Genomic DNA, 15,515 nt, shown 5'->3' on the forward strand with positions numbered 1-15,515 from the left:
GTTTCACTGGAAACTGCATGGTAAACACATCTTTCAAACTCCGAACTTTCACTTTGTAAGACAGGCCTTGTTTTCCCCCCAAAGAGGCAAAAATCTTATTTTGGGGGTGAGTGGGACAATCATTTTACTTTTCCAAAAAAGATAACAGTAAGCCAAAGCTTCACAGAATAAAAATGTGGATCTATCATGTTAGGTCTTCAACTGACATAATTTTGTGAAAAAACCTGGACGTAGCATTCTTGGCAAAAGAGATTATGCAGATGAAATAAATTCCTCACCATTCTCCAGTTTTTGTGACATTTTATTGAATCCGTTATCTCATCTCATGAATCATATTATTAACAAGTATTCTTACTTTTCCCTTCCCTGCCTCCCTGTCTCCACCCCTCGTGGACACGAGCCAGCTGTTTCTACAGAGCGCACTTCCAGATGATGACGGTGGTGAGGAACCAGGAGCGCTGTTCACACGAAGACAAATAAATCTTTGCAAAGATTCTGAAAAATGAGTGTTTGCGACGTGCTGCTGACAAAACTTCAGACTGCACAATTTTTAAAGATTGTGATTTTATTTTGAGACAGAACTGTCATTTGTGATTTGTCATTTAATAAATACATATTAAAATTCACACTATATAAAGAAATTAAATAATGAAACAGTACAGCAGAATGAAAATCTTGCAAACAAACATACAGTATAATATTTTTGATAATTGTATTAAAGCTCCCTTTTGGAATATTCAAATAAATGAAATCTAAACGGTCCGTGAAGACCTACAACAGCGAGGATCATTGGCTTGCCACCATCTATTAAGTTTTTTACCGTTTCACAGAGGCCCAGTTATGAAGGCTTTACTTGAACTCCACAACTCAGTGTATCCCTCAAATCTAAAGCCAGTGCCAAACCTAAGAAAATGCATGTCTAGTGTAAATAAGGCAGAGGCCGCACCTCTCCAGTTTTCCCCTCATAGCGGTGGAGAGAACTCCATCAGTGGAGAGAGCATGGTGAGCCTGTGGTTCACCCACAGTAAAGGCAGTGGGGGGAAAAGGGGGGTGCGGAGTAGTATGTAGCTGTTTGTACAGGCCTCTATATCATATATCGTACACATCATCTATACTATTTGCTGAAAATGCTTTTGAAACATCTGTATTTTCAGTTTTTCGCAGGTTTAGTTAAACTTCAAATACATTTGAATGTTCTACACCAAACCAAAATGCAACAGTGCCAGTTGCGTGTTGCCGTGACAGTGTTGTATTGTCATACAAGCTGTCCACCATTTACATATCAATGGTGTGTCAGTAGGAGGGGATTCAGGCTAAGCAGGGCAACAACAGTGTAAAGAACAGGGAACTTTCACATTCAGCAGTGTGCAAATCCAAAATTCAAGAGTTTCTTACCAGCCAACTTTTTTTTTCCTGAAAAATAATAAACAGAAGTTCACTACCTGTCCAATCATTTCATGTAAAAACTTTACAGCATCAGCCAAAACATTGACCACATTTGGCTGGCAAGTGCAATATCCCACCCAGATAGTGTACTCAGTTGGTTAGGATGTGGTGTGATTTGGCTACAGCAGAAAGCTGGTCAGGTGAAGGCTCTGTGTCCAACCTGTACACTGACAGACAGCCGAGGAGTTCCAGTCTTCCCACGGTGGCTGTCCTGTTTACTGCAAACAGCAGGCTGAGAAGACAGAAATGTGTCAAGCTCCACTTTTTCAAGATTACAACACATTTCCTACAACATTTGAAATAATTATTCTCTAAGGGTTCGGTAAACACATCTGGCATCCAAAAAGATGAAGAATATTTTCCAGAGTTGCTTAGGAAACTTTTATGTTATTCATTTCGACTGATTAAAGGAAAACAGTGTGTTAGACTAAACATCTTCAACATTTTTATAAAAACAACTCTTTATAAACATTTAAAGTTTATTTATAAATTAATTATCTAACTTAATGCGCGTTTGTGTTACTACCTATGAGCTTAAATGTGATGTCTTTCTCCTTCTCCTGCTGTGTACAGAAGTGCACATCAGCAGCCCAGGTGTTCTGTCTGTGCCACTGCATAATTAGCAATCACCGTTACACTACGTAGATATCACTTCATCAATCAGTTTTCTGAATCTAAATTCAATTGTGAAACTTTAATGAAAGTACAGGCAGATTAAAGACCAGCTAATGTCCGAATTGACTGCATCAGATATTCAAGTCCTCACATGCGTCTCTGTTAGGTAATACTTAGGAGAGTCCAGGGCTGCAGTGCATGTGTGAAAAGTGCTTTAGTGTGTCGTCTCCTGTCCACTCTCCAGCATAGACAGACTGGCATCCCACCAAATAGTATATGTAGTTTGCAGTATATGTATACTCTTCTTGTGATTTTAATACTGATGTTATAGCAGTGACAGAAACTAATAATCATCTGCATTTAGAATAAAATGTACTCTATGCTTATTAGGCCTGCATCAGAATTCTGGCATGATCCCCATGTTTCAGATTTTTCCATGAAAATCCAATTGCTTATACTTGTTTGTGTATTTTTTTTTCTTGCTGACATTTTCTGCATCAGGGTAACAAAAGAAGCTTTGAATTATTTTCTATAACAATCTTCTTCTGAGGTGTTACAGCTCTAAGCCAACTCATCTTTGAACAAAGCCAGTACAAACAGCCACTGACACTGATAAAATATAATTAATTTTGTAAACACACTAAATCGTGACCTTGGAGGAGATGCGAGTCCTCTTTTATTGTTTGTTGCTGCATGAGCCAAACAGAACATGTCCAGTCCTTTTCCATAAATAAACCTTTATGTAAATGGAGTTATCAGATATTCATCTGCCAAGACCTTCATTTCTATCCCCTGCTGGGCTACACTGATCATGCATATGATGCCAGTTTAAATATTCAGGGCTCCAGGCTTGTAAGGGAAAGGTGCTGTACATGGACTACCAAGACAGTCTGACATGTGATTTTTTAGAGGAGTTTAGAGATCTCAGTTCTCAGCAAAAGTTGGTTATGCTTATGTTGGTGTAGTCTAAGGTCACCAGACAGACTTGGGCGTAGCTGCGACCCTCTCTACTACAGCTACTGTTGGATTAGTGCCAGCCAGGCTGACTGTGGTGTGGTTTTATTAAAATAACACCAGCAGAATAAGAAGCCACATTCTTCATGAAACTTAAACGGCCTCTACAGTCATCAGTTGCCTTCCCCCGTTCCTGTCTTTTTTTCTTTTTTAAATTCATAACTCCCCAGGAATCCCTAGCGGAGAACAGGATATTGTCCCGACTTTAAGTATTTACTATCCATCTAGGAGCAGAGCTTAGAAAATATGAGGAATTAGGTTTTGTCTACAAAGGTTACCACTACAGAAATTTGCAGATATTAAAACTTAACTTTGTGGAGACGTTTGACATGTAGCGACACAAAAGGAACAAAAAGCAACCCTTAAATAGAAGTTTCGAGTTTAGATTTTTTAAAGTTATTATTTTTTTCTTTGAATATGTCTCACTTTCACAATATAGGCTATACGGGAGGACAGGGCTGCATGGAAATAAAATGAAAGAGTCAGGGAGCCCAGCAGGGCGGCCAGAGCAGCAACAGAATGGCTCATATTTTACTAGTGGAAAAAACTTCAGTGAAAGGACATTTCATTGCAACTTGAGATGTGTGTTCCTCACCTACAGCAACTTCCACCACATCCCCTCACTAACACTACATATACTGTAGCTACTTATCAGAATGGCTGCAAGGTAAAATCAAAAAAGTAAAAACACATTTAAGGGCAAAGTAATGATTACACAACACAACAGGGAGACTCACAACTTCTGACGGATTCTGCGAGAGATTCTCGATCCAGAGAAACGTCCCTTTGAGTCTCCTGCATCTGAAAAATTAACAAAACATGTATCTTAAGATCCTTGCCTCCGTTTTTTTTGTAAATCAAATGTTTTCTCATACAGTCTGGGGTCTTTCTTCTCCTTCACTTGAATGTACGCTGAAGGAGTGCATGCTTACCTTAATATGCTTTTTGAGGTATTCAGCTCTGCTCATGAGGCTTTTAATCTGATGAGATACAACACAGGCACAGTGGCTTTCATTTTAAACATGTTTTCTACTCAGGATTTTAACTGTGCCTGCAGCATGAATCCAGAAGCAAGGCTGACTAGTTAAAATATAATCCATCCCATAGTAGATGAGATAACAGATTGTACAGATATTCATAGTTCCTAGACTTCAGTGATCCCCCTTTTCTCTGGTTTTTAATAAAAAGTCTTCTTTGTTATCAAAAGGCTGTAAAACAAAACACATTAGTACAACCCTCAGCTGTAGTTTGTGGTTACATAACACTAGTAATTCTCAGACAGCTTCCAGTATGACCATATAGTCTAATTTTTTACATTTTATTGTGACTTAATTGCCTTTAAGTGAAGTATACAGATGGTTAATTGTTTTTTGTTGTGTATTATGTATTTTATTTATTATTTACTCTACACTGTGCTGATTTTGTGCATAAAACAAACAAACAAACAATAAATTCTGGATGCATGTTGGCAAAACCTGAATTAAATCAGATCAAACCAATCATCTCTGCAACTTAGTATTTCTATTTTTTGAAAAGATTTCATATGGCACACACGTGCAAGCGGTAACTGCTGTCATCACAAGGCTCGAGGATGCTCTTTACTGTGGTAATCAGTCCTTTGGTGATCATGAAGGTTTTTGGCTGCACCTAATACCTAGTTGTACCCCCACTTTGTCACAATTTAAAGCCAGCTCTCTCAGGTCTTACTGAAGTAACATCTGAGGATCGTAATGACGGGAGACCTAAATTGATGACATCCATAATGTCCCTTTAAAACACCAATCTTTGGAGCCAAATAATCATTCTGACCACAGGTTTTTAGTATCCGGCTCTGACCCCAACCTTATGTAGCCACAAAACTTTAATCACAATCCCTTTAATCACCAACTACAATAAATGTGGAACAAATCTACACGGGTAAGCAAAGTATATGGGGCATGCTGATAACTTGCAGAAATTTTATTACCAACAAAGGCTACAAGACAAAGAGATCCCATGTATGCTCAGCCATAATGACACTATGTCAACATACACTAGCTAGATCCAAGCTATGACTCACTACTGAGAAGCCAGAATATTGAATTACAGCTTTGAGAGACCAAAGTGTGCTCAACAGTAGATATGAACGCACATGGAGGCCAGCCATGGCAGCATGTGTTGGCTTTTTTAGGTTCTCACATACACACATGCTTTCAATCTAATACCCCAAACTCGCCTCCCTAATGCTGCATTAGATTATTACAGCCGCAGCTGAATTTACTTAAGACAAGCACCCATAAAACTTCAAATAGGGAGGTCTACACGGCTCATTCAATCCCCCCCCCTTTTTTTTTGGCTTTGTTGTTGAAATATGGCTGTCTGTTGTTGGATCAGTTTCTGGATTAACAATCTTCACAAAAACAAAAGACTCCGGAGCTTTACCAACAGACATACACAACACCTCATCAATGCAAGAATCCAGGATCCTAATTCCTCAAAGTTACAGTAAGCAATCTTACAGGATTGCAGAATTTAGGGTTTTATTCAGCTTCGTTGAGGATGTTGGAAAAACATGGCTATTATTCCCCCAGGTTCTCGCAAGTGTAAGAAGATTAGAAATAAATAAATGGATGCTGACCTTCTTGACATTTTAGATTCATCACATCCCCACATTTTTAAAAACATTTCATTTTTAGCTGACTGACTTTAAAGTTGACATTACTCTTTTGCAACAGAGGCTTTCCAGCCTCTACAGTAACTGAAGTGGATTAGAAAAAACAATAGTCTATGAATGAGACATCTAGCTAAATTTTAGCAAAGTTTTTAAATTGTAAAACCAAAAAAAAGCACCATAAAGCTTTATGTAACTGATAATTTGTCAGTATGTGTACCTCTGCAAGAGTGGTCACGTGACACACTGGTAATACAAGATATCCAATTATCTACGTGGACAGTGATCTATGGGTATGTTACAGGAACTATAGATGATGAATTATATTATTTGTTCTTTACCAAAAAACAAAACAAAAACAAAATCGTATTTGATGAGTGGAAAAAATGCTTGCAGGTTATGTGATGGAGTGTGTATTGTGGAAGGTGATCAGCTGAGGGCTCAGTGGAGGTAGGAGATTGTCGTTCCTACTGTGAGCACTGAACCAGAATCCCTTCCTCACACACTCACCTCGCTGTGGAGCAGCTCCCTCCTGCGGCCCTGGGGCTCGGCTGGCTCACCAAGAGGAGAAAAAAAAAGACATAAGAATAATGAGGAAAATAATGAGGAGATGAAGGGAGGAGAGAAGTCCAATAGCTAATTACTTAGTTTGTTCTGGGAGAGGTCAACTACAAGACTGGATTTCACTAGTGAGGTTCAAGATGGGATGGTTTCTAATGTAGGCCAGTGTTTTCACCAACTACCATCCAAAAGAGAAGACTCACAGAAAATGGAGAGAGATGAGCAGTAAAAAGAGGAGTCTGTGGTAGTTAGGCATGGTGAAAAGCTGTGTGGCAAAGAGCTCCTAGACAGTCAAAGAACCAATCTTTTCCCCCGACTATACTCCTCATGGTATCCTCTGCCACAACAAGGCTCCCTGACACTGGAGAGAGAAGGTGGTTGAGACTGCATTCACCAACCAACTAAACCAGTATAGCATAACAAATCTAAAAAAAAAAAGAAAAAGAAAAAAGCTATCAGCGTTATTCTACACGTGTAAAAATTTTCTTCAGACAGCTTTAGAAACTAATATCCATTTCAAGTGAAAAAGTAACAGTATTTTTTAATTGACCAGATTTGTTTCAAAAGCAGTATCTGAATGCTTAGAGCTCTTGTCTATTAGAAAGATAATAGTTTTTGTTTGTTTCCAGTGTGTAAACACAAATAAGTGAAGTGTTCTGTCTGAATGGGAAGCAGATGGCAAGGCTTTCATACCACACACAGGGTGCTGGCACGGGTCTCATCCCAGCTCAAAGCCACATCTGGATCACTCTATTCCACCTCTTCCATTGGGCTGATCTTCCAGATGAGCTCATGAACCCAGCCTAATGGACGCCAGGCCACAGACAGAGTCACTGGAGTCTCTTCTGTTACTCTGTCTGTCATACTAAGTGTCCCCATCTCTCTCCAAGTCTGTGGTTTCACAGTCTCTTGTCTTTCAACCTTTCAGATTACCTTTCACTCTCCCCCGGTCACCCTTTCTTTGCATCCACCTCTCTAAAAGACCCTTTGTCATGTTTAGTATCTTTTCTTATTCTAGTTAAATTACTCTTTATTCACTCTCCAACGTCTTTCCCTTGAGGATCATTTTTCCTTAGCTATTTCTTGACCTAGCTATAGCCTCAACTCTAACTGAATTTCCTGAACTCTGAGTCCTAGCCTACTCATTATTACCCCACTTTACATAACTCTAAGTGCCAAGCTGCCTTTTAAAATTATTTTTCTTCAAAATCTTTCTTATTTTTCTCTCTCTAGTACCAAATATTTGCAAACACACGAACAAAGCTGCTACAGTCTCAGTGTGCAGAGAAAGTACCAGATAGAGGACTACAAGATGGTTTCATTGTCTTTGGTGACACTTCAGCATTCCCTATGCTTTAGCACTTTAGCTTACCTTAAGAACCGGTGAAGTGGCTCAGCAACCAACATCTATAAAAATCTGAATAACTGATGTTATAACGAAAGAAATGTATTTGTCTACCTGCTAGTCCCAACAGTAGTTCCCCTAAACACTGCTGGTACATATCCAGTGCCTCAAGGTCATCTGATCCACTCTCCTCCTATACAGGAACGTTAGGCAGAAATTATTTAAGCCAGTATATCAAGTAACTAAAAACTAACTAGCACCACTACTACTACTACACAATTTATTCCCTTCTTGTTGGCTGCTGAAACAACAGACACAAAACTGAAAAAACAAACAAACATTTGTTTGGTTCACAAATGAGCTTAAAAGATGTGGTTTGGATATCAATCTAAGAGAAGGGTTTGGTTTTTTACTCTTCCACTTAGGTCTTATTCTCCATTATATTGCCTTTACTTCACTTTGCCTTTATGTGTAACTACAGTGATGTCATCATCCCGCAATAAACCCATCTAACCTTAGCAATGGCAGTAGAGGCCATCTCCAAAGCAGCTAGCAGACGTGGCTGATCTTTAGACATTTCTGCAAATGAAGAAAAACAGAAAACTACTTTGCATTGCTGTTGAATTTAGATGGACACACAGCAGAACTCATTCTACTGAAACATGTGCAGAACTTTGAAATTAGCATGAAATATTGATGCATCTTATGACAAACTGTATTGTGGACACAGTGGTTTAGTTATATATTTGAGTAATTGTTTGAGCTTCAGACTGAAGAAGCTTCTCGATGAGAGGTAAAACGTCTTCAAGAAACCTAAATAAGTCCAGACACTTTTCTTTCCAAGCTCTTTAGACTACGATGACCTGGATGACTGAAAACCTTCACAGACATTTCACCTCCAGGACAAAGAGAAATGAACATTTTTTTCCTTCTAATACTGATTAAAGTTTTACATGTTTCATCTTTGCATGTTTGCTATTCTACAAAAACCCATTTTGAAGTAAACATCCAATTATTTGATCTAAGTTAAAAGAAAAATGATACACAGTGTGTGGCTAAACAAGGCTCAAGTTTGATTCATAGTGCAGCACTAAGTGAACCTGGACTTCACAGACATGTTGCTTGAATGAAGGCTGCAAAGACTGGTGTGTGGCCTTGGTAATAATGTGTGGTGTAAACATAGGATATTGATTAACAAGCACAGTGCTTATGTAAAACAAAATACAGCAGGCTACATCCAGCTTGGGAGCCATGTGGTGCCTCAGCCTCTGCCCGGAGATGTATGTTTTTTATTTTTATTTTTTGTTTCTTTACCTCGGAGGATGTCCCTGGAAGTCCGCGCCTGCTCGAAGCTCAGCCTGTTGTCCGAAGCTACCAGGGCTTTCAGCTCCTCAGCTCTGGACACATACTGCCTGACCTGTGGAAAGGCCGCTTACATTGACTTAACTTAATTACATCAACCACAACATATGGTTCTCATGCTCTCTATACACACATATGGTTTTCATAAAGAAGAATTCATTACAAGTGAGAGCCACTGGATTATAGGGAAAAAAGCAACTGAAAATAGAGGGCAATCCACATGTGAATGTGAGGACTGTTTTCAGGCCTACCTTTTGCCTGAGGGCCTCTTTACGTTGACAATTTGTTTCATCTAGGGAGGGCAAAGAAAAGAGATGTGTTGGTTTTTCATTTATTGAGTTTCCTTTGCCAGTTTATTGTGCTGGAACAAAGACAGTGCATCATAGTGGGCCTTAAGTCATAGACAGGATATTATGGTGGTTGTTGCTCTTACAATAAATAGCAGGGACAAAGTGCTCAAGAGCACTGCAGTAAAGCGAGAGTGCTGCAGACCTCTCCCCCTCCTGGTCCTTCTGAACGGCCTGTAGGACCAGCTTTTTCTGGAAAGAAGAAACAGAAAGTGGTATTACTGATTGGAAACGGATACAAACGTCTATTCATTAACACCACACAGCGAAAGTATGTTTACAGACCTACAAACGCATGTATAAAAGTCAGTCACATACAAAATATTTCTTGAAAATCTGGAATAATCCTAGTCTCTTACCGCTTTCACTATACTTTCTGCAGTTGGCATGTGCTCCATATCCACAAAAGGGTGGGTAAAGAACTCTGCAAAGGTAATCCGGGCATCTGGATTTCTCTCCAGCAGCCGCAACAGAAGGTCTCTGCAGTCCTTGGATACCCTGGCCCCGGGAGGGAGCTGATACAAAACACAACCTTATTGCATTGCATCCAATCGGCATGGTGATACAAGGAAAAAGGACAGCACATTGTTACCACAGACCCTCTGGTCTCACGTTGCTACTTTCTGTCAAAAGATGACCTTTAAACTCTCTGTGTGAATCCCTGGATAATGGGCCATGTGCTAATGCAATCAATTAAGTCTAAGACTAATGTCTGATTCAAGAATCCTAGTGTTTTGAAAGTCCTCCAACATTAAAGTGCACGGATCGCGGATGCCCCAGTAGCCCATCACGTACAAAGGCTGGACAGAGGGTTTCATTACTGTCATGGGACCTTTGCTGCACGTCATTCCGCCCCTCTTTCCCCTTTTCTTGTCTCCATTAAAGAAAGGGTAAAACAAGCACATGTTTTCTTGATAATTCTTCCAATCTTACGCCTAATGTGGTTTGCGCATGTGGCAAAAAATAGGACAAAGACACAAATAGAGTTATTAGTTACTAAGCCATTTAATTAATTATCTCTCTCTGTCTCTTTTTTAAGAGATCACAAGCCCTTGTTTTCTGTATGTAAACACAGTTTTCAGTCCCAGACTGCCCTCTTAAATCAGTATTTGTCAAACTCTGGAGTAGACCACAGAATCACTGCAGGAGAGGACAAATGAGAAGAGTAAAAGTATGGAATGAAGCTAAGAGAGGATAACATTTATTTAGGGAATAAACAAACAGCTTATGCTGCTGTCTTGATGTTTATTTCACTCAGATTCATCTAGTATCTTTTATTATTTCTCATCATTTAAAAGTTCATGTTCTTCAGCTTCCTAGAAGAGACATTTCAGATTGTCTTGAATGTTGTAGGTGATTTAAGAGGACCAGTCATGTTTCAGTAGAGCTTCAATTGCTGGTTCCTCTTGAGTGGAATAGTTTGCCATCTAGTGGTTAAATCCAGTACATGGGAGAAAAATACTTGCAACTGTTGTGTTTTCTACACAGGCCACCTACAGCATATTTCAGATTTACTGTTAGGAAATTATTACTATGCTATCTAATTTGAAGAAGATGTAATGATACATATCAATCTGGAAAACCTGATCAACCCCAATATACTATGGAGATACTGTACAAATGTAACAAAATGAAATGCTTAAATTTGTGCCTTTGCATACTGACGAGCAATTTTTATAAACATAAGAAACATAACTATAGCATTCAGCAGGATTTCTACATCCATAGTTGGAATAGTCATTGTCATTTGCACATTTGCTCATAACCAGTGCAATTCAAGTTTTTCTAACACATTCACCAGATTGCTCATAACTTACTTCAATAGGTTGGTTGCTCCTGATCTTCTCCTCTAATTCAGCATATGACTTTGATGCAAATGGTGCTCTGCCAAACAATGCCTCTGTGTGCACAAAAACAATGGGCAGTAGATTATTACAAAAGAATAATTATGCAATAATTACTGAGTACTTCATAATAAAAAAAATAAAGAAAGTGATTCAACTGAGCAATCTTAATAAACTCTTGCACACAGATACACAGATAGACAGACAGATAGACAGATAGATATTAAAACAATCAACAACTTGAATGTTGGATTTTATTGAAAAATTCTGTGCAAATGAAAAATTAAATTAATTCTACTTAGCTTTTCTAAAAAGCACATAATATAAAATATTCTTTTCATTTTGCACTGTACAGTGTCACACCGATAGCACACGTTACTGCTGTGTGCTATTACAATATTATTGCACAATTACTGCACTAAAAACCCATAAAGGGCTCTTCACCACTCTGTCACTTGATGATTAATAGTTCAATTCTACTTTTAGCCTACTGAGTGAGCTCTTTCAAGCCTGCAGGGTCAGTCAGCTGATTAGCCTTTTATTGCTGGAAAAGGAGTGGTGTCAAGATATTATAAATTACTGTCAGAAGTGAGACACACAACATGGCACAGGACAGATTACACCAGATTCTGTGTACCCAGAACCACATTAGTTGCCAAGATGTCTAACACAAATGCATTACAAGTGACAAATGAAGCAAAGTATTCTTCATGTTGATGGCATTTCACATTCACAAGAGATAAAATATGTGAACACGCAGTACTTGCCATAGAGAATAACTCCTACAGACCACAGATCCACCCTGGAGTCATACTGCCGACGGCACACCATCTCAGGAGCCATGTAGAGAGGAGAACCTCTCAGGACACTCTGCTCGTCCCATGGGGACATGTATTGTGCAAAACCAAAATCTGTGGGCAAATTAGGAAGTAAATTACATCTGAAACCATCTGTTTATTCTCTACCAGTTGGCATGTTTACAGTAAAACATTAGCTTCCCGTGCTTGTTGTTTAGTGAGTGCATGTGATCACCTGCTAGTTTCAGGATAGAGCCGCTGAGCAGAATATTCTGGGGTTTCAAATCCAGGTGTGAGATATTTCGCTCATGAAGAAACTGGAGGGCACAAGCTGTTTTTGTGGACAGATGTAATAGCTCAGGATAGAATATGAATGCAATTTTATTCCACAAACAAGTATGCACAGCTGAAAAAGTTTTCGAATTGGATTTAATTTCCAGACTTCCTAAAACGGGTATGTAAAAACCTGCTTCATGCTGATTGCTTTCAAACAAGTCTCTCATCAAAAACATTCACATAAAACTTCAGCAATATTGTTTGAAATGGGAATCACCCACCAATCTGCTGCAGGAAGCGCCGAGTCACACTCTCAGGTAAAATCCTGCGACTGCGAATGAAGCAGGAGAGATCGCCACCAGAACACCATTCAAGAATCAAGTAAATATTTTCAGCATCCCACTGATGAAAAAGAAAAGTTCAGACACTGAGGGACAGAGTCGAAGCAAGAGTATTAGTTTTATTTCACATTTATTTCGTTAATATCTTTCTTAATGTTTTAAAAACATAAATATCAGCTAAAAAAGAAGAAAACAGGAAGAAAACATATAAACAAGAGAGAAATTATATAAAAAATTTATATAGAAAATTATATAGAAAGTGATATCCAAACAATTAATGTAGAAAAAGGTGCAAATATAGTAAACACAATATTGTAAATAACAAAATGTTTTAAAACAATTTATTATTTAATCTGGGAAAAGTTTATATAATAATATGGGGCTAGTGCCTTTCTGTTCCTTTTTCCTATTTTATTGATTTTTTTAAGTACCACAAATATTATTTACAGTATTTTTTATTTTTTATTTTGGGAGATTGCTGCAACTGGTCCAGGGTGTATCCTGCTTCTCACCCTACAACAGCTGGGAGAAGCTCCCGCCCTTATATTCCTGAACTAGATGAACAGTTATTAAAAAGCCAGACAGATAATATGGGACACAAAACTCTGCTCATCAAAAAAAAAACCTTGCATAAGTACCAGCTATACTAAAACACATGTATGAGCTAACCTGGAAGTCTTTCAGCTGCACTATATGAGGATGGCGCACAGTCTTTAGGATTTCAATCTCTGTGAGCAGATTTTCTGTGGAAGCCTTGTTAAGAGTCTTCTTTCCAACTACTTTAACTGCAACCACCTCTCGACTGTTCCCCTGCAAAACAAACAAACAAACAAAAAAAGGTTTTAACAGGACTGCATAGTCATTTGAGAAATCAAGTACGCTCCATGACTAAAAAGTCCACAGAACCAACTTCAGCAGCAATGACTTGTGACCGTTTTCTGCATGACTACAGTTTCTCACAACATTATGGAAGAATTTTGGCCCACTCTCCTTTACAGTGTAGTTTTAGTTAACTGAAGTTTGTAGAAATTAATTTATATTCAGCTCTCTTAAGGTCTTGCCACGCTTTTAAATCGGGTTGAGCTCTGGACATTAACTGGACCATTCCAAAATCTTGCTTCTTTTCTTTTTCAACCATTCGTGACCAAATTAAGACAATGCTTTAACTATCAGTCAAATAGCCTCGCATTTTACTCTACAATATTGTGCCGAGATCCTGTGGCTGAAAAACAAGCCCAAATTACCACTCCACTAATGTTGTTGACAGTTGGCAGGTGTTTGTGTTGATATGCTGTGTTTTTTGCTAAGTAGGGGCTGTACATTATAGCCAAACATCTCCACTATGGCTTTGTCTGTCCAAAGGACATTGTTTCAGAAGTCTTTTGATTTGTTATGTGCCATGTTGATTTGAGAGATAAGAACTTTTCTCCTGATAACCCCTCTTAGCAAGCCATATTATTCCGCCTTTTTCTAACTTTACCATCATGAACTTGAACATTTAACATGCTAGCTGAGGCTTTTGGAGTTAGGCTAGGCCTCTGTTAGGCTAGGACTCGGAGTTCAGGAAATTCAGTTAGAGTTGAGGTGACCACTTCTAAAAAACCTCAGCTTTTTTAGAAGTTGTCACACTTGCAGATGATCAATTAATCAAATGCGCAGGGTTGCATGGACACCTGTCTAAACTTTCTTTTTGACATTATTATGCATAGTGCATAACATACTCTGTGTGAGCCTTAAATGCAGAAAGAATTAGGAATGTAAAATGTGTGGTATATAATCAAAATGACTAATAATACCCACATTTACATATCACAGATTAACTCACCTTCCTGTAGGCTTTGTAGACTGTAGCATATGTACCACTGCCCAGCCGCTCTGTGAGAATAAAGTCTGACAGTTTTGGAGGAGCAAAGCTGGAAGTTGATGCCATGTTGCCACCAGCATGAGATTCTCCCACACAGATCTAAGCTGGAATTTAAGATCGATATGCTGCCTGTTAATACCAAATACCTAATTTTAACCAGCACGAAGAGAAGGAAGGGAAAGTCGTCAGTCTGACCACAGCCATATCGCTTCAAAACTATTGCAATAAAGCGTATTTCAAATATTCTATCAAATACATGTTTATAGTATAAACATTTTATTGAGTTGGCGTCACTTATTCTTCTCTATCCAGGCAGGCAAATCAATAGTTTGGTGAAGACTATAGCTTCAGTTTACTTTCGGTTGTTGTATCCTGAATTCATGCCGAATTTCAGACAGGCTAATGAATGCTCGTCTAGCAAGTATTTATCATCCTAATACACAAAAGAACCGTAAACAGTTTTTTTTCTTTAAAAGTGCACACATTCCTGTTTACCCTGTTAGCTTCAGAAGTTCTAGCAAGCTAACTTAGCACTTTTACATTATGCTAGTATGTACACAGCCACTAGATGTACTCGAAGTAAACCAATGCCCGGATTAAACACAGAGTATATACAGGTTTCCTGGTTCACACAAAAATAACAAATGGACCAGGAAATATCTGTCACGAACCTGTAGGCCAGCCGCAGCATATGAATGAGGAAAGTACTGTTTACATCCCTGCTGTTAGACTGTCTCATGCTGTACAGCAGCTGACGTCAACACGTATTAAAAATATGTTACTGCCTCCTAGTGTTGATACTCCGTTACTGCAAGTCAAGGGAGCGATGGCTTTCTATGAAAAAGTCGTTTTTGATAGCGGTTTAGTATACTAGGAAATTAGAATTGTAACACCCACAAAAATATTACTCACTTCTCGAGGAGATCAGTTAAAAGATCTGCTTAAAACTGAATAAATCCTTTTTTTTAACCTAGTATTAATGTAAAACATGTAAAACTCTATATCAAATCTAATTTGGTTAGAGATAGATCATTTTTTTGGTTTGTCCTTTTA

At 38.5% G+C, this 15,515-nt stretch overlaps 1 protein-coding gene across 3 annotated transcripts; it reads right to left on the reverse strand.

Annotated features, from left to right (window-relative positions):
- Positions 1-1,522: 1,522 nt before the first annotated feature.
- On the reverse strand, positions 1,523-15,256 carry ulk3 (unc-51 like kinase 3). 3 transcript variants are annotated; one of them, XM_085247580.1, is made up of 17 exons: positions 15,134-15,256; positions 14,424-14,566; positions 13,268-13,408; positions 12,539-12,659; positions 12,217-12,312; positions 11,952-12,095; positions 11,158-11,240; positions 9,700-9,855; positions 9,427-9,532; positions 9,245-9,285; positions 8,946-9,048; positions 8,146-8,210; positions 7,746-7,824; positions 6,236-6,276; positions 4,008-4,055; positions 3,813-3,876; positions 1,523-1,678 (listed from the first exon to the last, which is right to left on the reverse strand). In XM_085247580.1, the coding sequence occupies exons 2-17, from the start codon at positions 14,526-14,528 to the stop codon at positions 1,662-1,664; spliced, it is 1,410 nt and encodes a 469-aa protein (XP_085103706.1). In that variant the 5' UTR covers positions 14,529-14,566; positions 15,134-15,256; the 3' UTR covers positions 1,523-1,661. The 3 variants fall into 3 exon arrangements, 2 of the variants coding, with proteins under 2 accessions (XP_085103706.1, XP_085103804.1); XR_014888663.1 differs by lacking the exon at positions 1,523-1,678 and adding an exon at positions 6,490-6,647 and having other exon boundaries at positions 3,855-3,876; XM_085247678.1 differs by lacking the exons at positions 1,523-1,678; positions 3,813-3,876; positions 4,008-4,055; positions 6,236-6,276 and adding an exon at positions 6,283-6,647.
- Positions 15,257-15,515: the final 259 nt, after the last annotated feature.

Source organism: Mchenga conophoros, linkage group LG1 (genome assembly GCF_057382185.1).
Source record: "Mchenga conophoros isolate Kocher_MC1m ecotype Shallow Benthic linkage group LG1, M_conophoros_male_GT1.1, whole genome shotgun sequence".
In the NCBI taxonomy this organism is placed as follows: Eukaryota; Metazoa; Chordata; class Actinopteri; order Cichliformes; family Cichlidae; genus Mchenga; species Mchenga conophoros.

Excerpts from the sequence above, each read along its gene's own strand:
- ulk3 (XM_085247580.1), bottom strand. The coding sequence starts at position 14,528 with ATGGCATCAACTTCCAGCTTTGCTCCTCCAAAACTGTCAGACTTTATT. Across the intron at positions 12,313-12,538 it reads GCGCTTCCTGCAGCAGATTG|CTTGTGCCCTCCAGTTTCTT; the intron begins GTGGGTGATTCC and ends CCACAAAAACAG. Across the intron at positions 3,877-4,007 it reads ACCTCAAAAAGCATATTAAG|ATGCAGGAGACTCAAAGGGA; the intron begins GTAAGCATGCAC and ends TTAATTTTTCAG.